At 38.5% G+C, this 9,933-nt stretch overlaps 1 protein-coding gene across 3 annotated transcripts; it reads left to right on the top strand.

Moving 5' to 3' along the window:
* The first annotated feature begins 522 nt into the window (after positions 1–522).
* On the top strand, positions 523–9,392 carry ACTR6 (actin related protein 6). 3 transcript variants are annotated; one of them, XM_013947761.2, is made up of 11 exons: positions 523–779; positions 1,377–1,494; positions 1,944–2,012; positions 3,360–3,483; positions 4,194–4,329; positions 4,417–4,473; positions 5,231–5,329; positions 5,508–5,586; positions 6,946–7,117; positions 8,070–8,148; positions 8,971–9,392. In XM_013947761.2, the coding sequence occupies exons 1-11, from the start codon at positions 712–714 to the stop codon at positions 9,098–9,100; spliced, it is 1,131 nt and encodes a 376-aa protein (XP_013803215.1). In that variant the 5' UTR covers positions 523–711; the 3' UTR covers positions 9,101–9,392. The 3 variants fall into 3 exon arrangements, with proteins under 3 accessions (XP_013803215.1, XP_013803214.1, XP_013803213.1); XM_013947760.2 differs by having other exon boundaries at positions 8,040–8,148; XM_013947759.2 differs by having other exon boundaries at positions 526–779; positions 8,010–8,148.
* Positions 9,393–9,933: the final 541 nt, after the last annotated feature.

Genomic DNA, 9,933 nt, shown 5'->3' with positions numbered 1-9,933 from the left:
CAGCCTCAGGAAACCACGAGGTGACCTGCAGCCGACCCGCAGCGGAATAAACTTTATCAGCAGCAGGTATTTACAGTTCCGTACACAGGAGACGGGCTAACACGCCCCCGCGCTCGCCCGTTAACGGCTCCTTAACGGCTCTCCGCTGGCCAACATCCCGCCGGAGGGCGCTCCTTTCCCCTCGTGCCCCAGGCGTGGGGGAGGGGGAGGGGGAGAGGAGTGCGCGACCCCCGCCCGTTACCGCCCCACAAAGCCGGCGCTGCCTCCTCCCGCAGCCCAGCCGCGGCGCTGCCGGCGGGCGCATGCGCAGGGCGCGGCGCCGCCTGGTCGGTCGGGCGCTGCCGCCCGCGTCCGCTAGGGGGAGTTGTCCCGAGCTCTGGCGCAGGCGCACTGAGGCCGGTGGGCGGGAGCCCGGAGCAGGCGCTCGGAGGCGCGACGCCGCGTCCCCCCGCCCCCCTTTGGCAACAGCTTCCAGGTCACGCCCAACCAATAGCCTGTTCCCCGCAGTGCCGCTGATGTCAGCGGCACCACGTGAGCGGCCAGCGTCTTGCGTCAGAGGCAGGTGCTCCGCCGAAGGCGGTTCTTTGCGGCACTCCCGAGTCCCATCAGGCAACGCGCGCTTGGTGTGCTTGCACTCTATGGTAACCATAGAGATCCACGGAGGTGGCGGATCAATACTGGGACGGCGGCGGCCGTGGCGCCGTGGGGAACATGGCGACGCTGGTGCTGGACAACGGCGCCTACAACGCCAAGATCGGCTACAGCCACGCGCACGTCAGGTGAAGGCCCGGCGGGGGGCGGAACGGGCGAGTGTCACCTTTATCTCTCCCCATGCACCCTTGTGCCGCATCCGCCCTCCCGTGACTCCCCGCCGGCGGCTCCGCGCACGGGAGGCCGCGCCTCACCTCCCCCCGCCCCCCCCGCCAGCCCCGCAAGCGGGGGCTGGTCGCGAGCGCGCCCGCGCCTGCTGCGGAGGGCGGTGCGTGCCGGGCCCCGCCCCCCTGCGGCGCCCCCGGGCCCCGCCCCCTGCGGCGCGTGCTGGTGTCGCGGCCGTTCAACCATCAGCGCTCCCCGCGAGGCGGTGGGGAAACTGGCTTTGTCTCCTTATGTGCGCCCTGCCTGGCCGAGGGAGGGTGCTCGCTCCCGCGGGTGGCGGCGCCTTGGCGCGGGGAAGCCCCCAGGGCTCTGTGTCGTGGCCGTGTCCTCCCCGGTTGCGGAGGGGCGCAGGGCTCGTTGGGTGCCCGGGTCCCGGTGGGGGCTGAAGCCAGATGCGCGTTAAAGCGCGAGGTCAGGCGTGCCCCGAGCAGGCACTGCCGCCCTCGGGCAGCGGGGCTCCCCTGCCCCCCGCTTACAGTGGACTTGCCCATCTTTTCTAGCGTTATTCCCAACTGTCAGTTCAGATCAAAGACGGCGCGCTTGAAAACCTTTACAGCCAACCAACTGGATGAAATTAAAGATCCGTCTGGCCTTTTTTATATTCTCCCTTTTCAGAAAGTAAGTAAAATATCCCGAGTTTAACAGTAGAGCATGTTGTTAATTGATGTTTTAAGGAATATATTTTTCATAAAGTATGCCACAGTTTGAGGGCTAGATACAGTACTGTACAAGAATCAAGTTCAGCAATATGAACTTCAGAACTAACAATGCTTCCATAACCTGCCAAGCAGAAAAATGTGTATAGGAAACATGATTTATATTACTTCTGTAACATAGCAATTAAAACATTGGTGGGGAATGCTAATTGTGTAACATCCTTTATCCTCTCACCTACCTAACATTTACTCCTTAATATATAGTTGGGAAAATTTAGGTATTTTTATTCTCTAATTTCTTTATATTACTAGTCTATCACTTGTCACTTTTAGATTTCTAGTAACTCTTAACCAAAGTGCAATTGTATTTTCTAAATAGTGGTTTGTTTATTTTTTTCCAATTTGCTATAGGGTTACTTGGTGAACTGGGATGTCCAGAGACAAGTTTGGGATTATCTTTTTGGAAAAGAAATGTATCAGGTAAGAAACGTTTTTTTATTGCAGATTTGTATAGGCTAAATACTGACTAATAGAAATGACATAAATATTTCAAATACTGAATAGATGGAACTATTAAGTTTACTGTTCTTTTTTAAAGATACTTAAATTAGAATTTTTTTTTTGTTTACTGACGAGTACTATGACTGAGCTCTGGTGTAACAATTTGGAATGCATATAAAGTTCTTCAGTCTTGTGTGTTCATACTGAAGTGCATATGTTAAGGTTTAAATGCATGTCAATATAATTAGGAAATCAAATTAGTTTAAAAAAAAATACAGTGTATTTATAGATTAAGAAATTGTTGATATAAAAAAGAGGGATAAAGTAAGACAGTAGGCCAAAAGACATAGGTTACTGTATTTTTAACTGCCCATCAGTAAGCAATGCATAAAATAAAATGATATGGAATTTAATTTTTCTTTTTTACCACACCAGCTGGACTTAGCCCAAAGAGTGTAGTGAAGCTTCTCTTTTCTAGGAAATAATAGTTTAAAGTTGTTTAAAGTTAGTAACTTCCAAAGTATTTCTGTGTAACACCTAGGAGGCAGAATGGTATTGAGAGTGAAAGTAATCCTCAAGATATCTTTGTATATGTTTAAGTATGGTGACAATGCTGACTTCTGATATCGAGCTTTCAGTTTAGTTTTGGAACTAGATTTAGTTTAGTCATGTTTTCAAGAAGTTTTTTTTTTTTTTTTAATTCTACTTCATGAGTGAAGACTACAGAGCAATACTGTTGGGAGTATTTCTAGGGCCAAATCCAGTTATGATGAAAATACTCTGAAGAAGTCCCTTCTAAAGGAGTTTGAGATATCAGTAATAGCAGAAAGTCTGGGATGTTATGCGGACCTCATTAGTAGCCATTGAGAATTTTGTTGTTGATTTTTACTTTGCTCAGGATGTCACCTTTGGTTAATTGAAAAATAATGTCTTGATGCAAATGCCAAACTGTTAGAGATTTATTTATCTTTCTGTTGTTGATAGGATCACAGAATCTTGTGTGTATTTAGTGTTTCTTTATTGGTATCCCTTTGTTTCATTAAAATCTGTAAGGGTGGTAACATTAAAAACAGGAGAAGAATACCTATGAAGATATTTGTTTCTATTATGTTTTAAACCATGAATGTGATACAGTTGTATCACTGCTCATAAAGTCTTCAAAAAAATAAAAAAAGTAAAACTCTAAGTCTAGCTTCTACAAATAGATATGGCAAGTAGTAATCACATCTCCAAATTTTAATGCTCTTTAATTATTGCAATATGTGGTAGTGGGATATTCGCTTCCAATTTTTGCGTAACGGCACTCTTGATGTATTTTTTTCATAGGTGGATTTTGTAGATACCAATATTATTATCACTGAACCTTATTTTAACTTCAGTTCAATACAAGAATCTATGAATGAAATTTTATTTGAAGAGTATCAATTCCAAGCAGTTCTTAGAGTAAATGGTGAGTATGTTTCTTTCTAGTTCGTATTCACGTATTCAAGTTTAACTGATATCTATAAAAACATAGTAAGGAAATCTCTTCATTTCCTTTCCTGGTCCTCTCTAGCTTAATTAAATATTTTTATATAAATTCCTCCTATATTCTCATACCGCTGTCTGAAAGCGTGATGGTATATAGTTAAAGGAAATCTGAGGAGAGACAAGAGGACAGAGCTATTTGGATGAATTCATCCAAATCCAGGAGATAGCATAGCATTTGAGAAAGCCTTTCAAAGATTTGCATGAAGATTTTTGACAACCTTCCTCTTTTCTTTTGAACTAACAAATATTGCATAGCATTATAATAATGAAATACATTGTACCATAAATGGCATGTGAGAATAATATCACAATGACCCTTCTGAAAGATAGCTGGACATAAGTACCTCTTAAGATAGGTTTGATAAACTGTGGTGTGCTCAGTCTACTTGGACTTTAGGGGAGGAAACCAAACACGGACCAGAACTTTTAGAAGAAAATAAAGGGGTGAATACACAATACTTAATTTTATCCACTGTCAGAACTAACTCATCTGGCTCTAGTATTCCATTCTGAGTTCTTTGAAGTCTGTCAAAGGCATGCAAAATTATGAAGCAAAAACTCTTTCATATCAATATAAATTCTAAAAATGTATATTGATATAAAATGGAAATTTTTTTTTTTGTATTTCAGCTGGTGCTCTTAGCGCACATAGATATTTCCGGGATAATCCATCTGAGCTATGTTGTATCATTGTGGATAGCGGATACTCTTTTACACACATTGTACCTTATTGTAGAAGTAAAAAGAAGAAAGAGGCAATTATCAGGTAAACTGTATTGTTTATTTTCTAGAAGTGTTTTTTTTGCTGTGCCTTAACAATGACAAAATTTCTTGTGTTGTTCCTTTTTTGTAGGATCAATGTTGGAGGAAAACTCTTAACCAACCATTTAAAGGAGATCATCTCTTACAGGTAGAGCGTGCTGATCATCATCTTGAGACCTGATATGAAATAAGCCAGAAGTTTGTGGAGATACTGGCATTCATTCTGTGACTTTTAGATTAACTCTCTTTAAAGGAGAAAGGAATCTTTGTCTATTATAATCTACTGGCTGACAGTTTAAGCTGTTATTTTTAGCATTAGTGGCCTAATTCATCAAAGTGCAGGACTCTTGAAGCTGCTGAGGTTATCCACATGTTCACAATTATATGTACTTACATTTTTTTTTTGAGAACTCCCAGTAGTAGATCATCAGCCAATTTGTTAACTGTCAAATAAGTTGTACAGTTTGATTCTACTCATACCACAAATAGAATAGAATAGAATCAGTTTTCTTTAGGATCCTTCAGCTTGGAACCTCTTTCTAGGTAAAGATCTTTGCTAGTAGAACTAATTGCAGGATTATGCCTATGGCTCTTAGGAAGACAGCTCAAAGCTATCAAACAGTAATACACTACTGAAACACATCATGAAGGGTTCATCGCACTCTTAGAATATTTGAGCAAATGCATGTAAATGTTTGTATTTACTGAATTGTGAAATAGGAAACTAGTAAACTCACTTTTACATGCCAGGAATGCTTTTGTAAATTGCATTAAGTACTACTAAAGCTACTAATACAGTAGCTTTCTGTGATTTGAGAACTACAGTTGCCCATCTCCAGTGGAAAACAGTATAGTTAATCCTAAGACTTAGTTATTCTCAAATTACTATTTTATCTTTTACATAGGCAGCTACATGTTATGGATGAAACGCATGTAATTAATCAAGTGAAAGAAGATGTGTGTTATGTGTCTCAAGACTTTTACAAGGACATGGAGATTGCCAAGTACGTATACAATGGTATTACATACAAGAGATGTTACTTCTGAATAATTTAATGCACAACCCCCCCCCCCCCCATCCTAATTAGAAAAATTTCCAGTTAAGTCAAAGGAGTTCTTGTCAGAGTAAAGCTGTTAGGATTTGGAACTTGTTTTCAACTCTTCTACATTCTTCTCTTTCAGATTGAAAGGAGAGGAAAATACGGTAATGGTAGATTATGTTTTGCCAGATTTCAGCACAATCAAAAAAGGATTTTGTAAGGTAACGATAGTAGGATTTTTGAAATTTCTTTGGACGTTTTTCTCCTGTAAGAGTCTAGCAGAGAGAACAGAAAGATTTTTTTTTCTTTTTTCCTGATGCTGCATTGTACCTTCTTTGTGTGCTTATGCATTAATGGGTAAAATTTTCAAAATGCTTGAGCAAAGAGTCCAGATGCTTTTAGAAAAACTGTGTGATTTGAAAAATGAACAGTACCATAGGGTCAATATTACTCCCTTTCTTATTCTGGTGGGAAAATGACAAATTTATTGTTATCTATTTTTGATGACTCATCTGTCAAATTGTTATACTCCTCTTTCTTATGAAGATTCTATATAGTCTGTAACTGCTGCTGAAATACTCAAAACTCCAGGAATGTTTTTATTTAGTGTGCATTCTGCCTGAAGTTTCTTGATTTATAGCAATTCATGTTTATAAAGATGTTAATTTGTGGTATAGATCTTATTCAGATGTAATCCTGAAGCAAAGTTCTAACTGCCATATATTTTAGCTAAATGGACTTGCTAGCCTGAGAGATTTTATATTGCCTTTGGTTCAAACTCTGTCTTAGTAAGTGAATGTAGTTGCTGTACTGGTAGTGATTTCTGTTTATGACCACTGTAGCTAGCAAGATGATCCTATGTGCTGACTCTGTTTTTTTGCATGTTTCTTTCTGTTTGAGCACAGTCTTATCTATCTTCTGAGATCTTGTAAGCTTTGTAAAGTTTTTAAAAGCAGTTTTTGTACTTTGTTTCAGTTTGTAAAAAGTGGAATTACTGCAAGGTCTCCTCTTGTCTTAGATGGGAGGGAGTGCAGACAGCAGATCACTCATTTCCTTAGGAAGTCAAGATGAAAAGGGAATACTATTTTCCATCATAGCATTTTGAGTTCTATTACTTAATACTGATTTTTAATGCTTGCAGCTTTCTATGCTTGTGCTTTGTCGAAAGAGCTCCCCTCAATTATTATGTAGCACCATTTTTTTTTTTTAAGGTGGAAGATGTTTTCTTCAATAACTAAGTCTCTCTCTGAATAAGATTCAAATACTTTGATAGATAGTAATTGGTAGAATTTAATTGGTAAGGGCAAAAGTCACTTCAAATTTACTACCAAAGTACTTTTTTTCAAGCTGATAACTTCACTCTTAACTAGATAAATGATAGAGTTCTCATTCTAAATGATTAGAGTGAAGATTAGAAGGCATTCTAGAGCCTATATTATTAAAAGATTTGCTGGTAATATGACTTAATTTAGAATATACCGCCTATCTCTGTAGGACATGAAAAAGATTAGTTAAAGTAGCTACTCAAGAATATATTTACTTTTCTTAAACAGTGGTTACTATTCATGTCTTTACTTTAGCCAAGGGAAGAAATGGTGTTAAGTGGAAAATACAAGACTGGTGAGCAAATACTTCGTCTAACAAATGAAAGATTTGCAGTTCCAGAAATACTCTTCCATCCTTCTGATATTGGCATTCAAGAGATGGGAATTCCTGAAGCCATTGTCCATTCTATTCAGAACTTACCTGAAGGTATAACTTCAAAGATGTATATATATATTTTTTAATTGAAGCATCCGAAGTGTCTTAGGAACCTAGTACTCTCAATATGTCAGTTACTAAATTGTAGTGACCTGTTCTAACTGCTGGTCTGTGTTGTACACCCCGAGAAATGATTGGTACTTACAAGATTCCCTGTAGGTTTCCCAGTACTTAGTTGTCTCCCTCCTCCCCCAATTAATCACTGTAGACTGAATTCCTCCTAACTTTTTCTAATGAGACCTAAATAGCTTTGATTCTGGGATGTACTTGGACTTAGTTTTGGGTTTTAAAATACCTTTCTTGATCATTGAAAGAAAAAAGTCAAAGCAACTAAAATAGATAGTAAATTAAGCAACAGATTTTAGCAAAGTCTAAAACCTTTTTGACTTTTGTCAGCAATAATACTAATGCTTTCATGTTATAGATTATATAAACATAATTCTAATAATTACAAGAAGACTTGCATAGGTTATATATCCCATCACATAAGTACTGTTACCTTGGGGCAATGAAATTATATAATTTCAAAAAAAGTACAAAATTTCTTCTGAAATGGGACTGTCTACTGGCAGGTATGAAATCTAACATAGAAGCCTGAAAGAAAACGTTATCCAAGCCAAACTGAAAATCACAAAGAACAGAGGGTGATCGATCACTTTCTTGTATTTCTTACTAAAACTATTTAGTTATTGTGATTATCAGATGACCAGAGCATTCTTACATGGATTAGGTGACCTATAGTTATTTATTTACCAGTGTTTTGTTTCATATATAAGCTATTTGTGTATCTCTTACTCCTTTTCTAATTTGTAACAAAATTGTGGGAAAAACTTTAATCTATAAATACATATGTAGTTTCTAAATAGATTTATTTATTTTCAAGAAATGCAACCTCATTTCTTCAAAAACATAGTTCTGACTGGAGGAAACACCCTTTTCCCAGGCTTCAGAGATCGGGTCTATTCTGAAGTTCGATGCCTTACTCCAACTGATTATGATGTTTCTGTTATTCTTCCTGAAAAGTAAGTCCTAAAGAGCAAAACAGAACAAGCTTCCTCTAGCAGAATAAACTGTGAAGTTGGATTTTTCTTGCTGATTGAAAGGATACTTAGACTGAGTAAAAGGATTAAAGATTAAGTCAAAGTTGTCAAAGAAGGATGTTCTTAATCAGTATATTTTCAGACAAACTGAATAATTAGAGACTACCTGCTTGTGTTGTACTTTGCCTAATAAGACTGATCCTTAAAGCGCTTTATACAGATAAATCTGTAAGACTGTCGTTAAGTGAAGCAGATGCTTAAGTATTCTAGAGCAGAGCTTAATCTTAGAAAAACTTCAGTATATGAATGCTACTCCATCACTATTAATATAGCCACTTCAGGAATTTGGAAAGGGTAATAACTGTTCACATTTTGCATAGCTGAGGCAAGAAAAGTAGTTCTTCACAATATCAAAAAATATATATATACACATATACACAATTTATAAACTATATGTAGTTTATAAACTATGTATATACTTTATATAATGTATTAAAAAGTAAATAGGTGGTTCAAAATCTCCTAATTTCATAGCCCCTTCACACCTGTCTCTAGAAATTAATCTATCTGCTTATACAAAAAGAGAACAGTCAGTCCTGCTAAAATATGAAACTTTCTCAAAACTATTCTGGAGCTGGATGGTTTGATTTAGCAAAGTTATCTTGGAAAAGTTTCTTCTAATTTTGTATTTTGTTAATGTTGTCTTATTAATGGGTGTGGCTAAATGAATGTCTTGAAATTATTACTGCATACTTTCATTTTAAATGAGTTTACAGAAGACTAATAACTTTGTTCATTTTTCAGTCCTATTACTTATTCTTGGGAAGGTGGGAAGCTCATTTCTGAAAATGATGATTTTGAAGATATGGTAGTAACTAGAGAAGATTATGAAGAACACGGACACAATATCTGTGAAGAGAAGTTTGATATATAGCATAATTGGATATATCGTTATTCCATTGTTTCACTAAAAATGAAACTTTTTGAACTACAGACTACTTTCTGTATGTTAGGATTGTGTTTTAACTTTCCTTCCTATACTTCATACATTGTGAAAATATTTTTTTTTTTGGAATTGAATAAAATGTTACAAGCCTAATACTATGAAATGTGCATATTACTAGTTGGTTGCATTTTCATCTTTTACTGACAGCTTCATTGTATTCTTATTGCAAAAGAACTCCTTAAGAGCATGAAACAATAAAAATACTGAATGCGTGTTTATACTGGTGTGACACTATCTTGATTTCTTCTCACCATGTATTAAACTTTACTTTTTCAACATGAATAGTATTCTCAACAACTTGCACATGCAACTGGGTGGACAAGGGACAGGTAGGTGCTGACTCAGAAGCTAACCAGATGCAGCTCATGGCCACAGAATAGCCCTTTTAGGCAGACTGGTCTGCAATTTGCAGAAAAGCAATGAATATCACCAGTGTCCTGTGTCTCGTATGCCCTTTCTCCTACTTCATGTAAAAAGCAGTACACTTACCTAGCTCAGAACAAAGAACACTGCTTTAGGCAGTTGTCGATGGCATGGATTAAGCAGAAGTGTCACTGGATTTCATGCTCTTCAGTGGTCTTTGGCAAGGTCCAAGGAAGGGAGCACTAAAGCATTATCAGATATTATTCTCTTCTGAAAGTTATTCTTCATGATGATCTACAGTCCCAGAGTACAGTCATCCAACTGGGTGACATGATCAGTGGTTTGCTTCCACCTGAAGCAGAGATCAAGAACTCCATGGTAAGGACACATCTGCCACA

Source organism: Apteryx mantelli, chromosome 1 (genome assembly GCF_036417845.1).
Source record: "Apteryx mantelli isolate bAptMan1 chromosome 1, bAptMan1.hap1, whole genome shotgun sequence".
Lineage (NCBI taxonomy): Eukaryota > Metazoa > Chordata > Aves > Apterygiformes > Apterygidae > Apteryx > Apteryx mantelli.
Note: the sequence above shows the minus strand (reverse complement) of the source record. Positions and strands in the feature narration are given on the sequence as shown.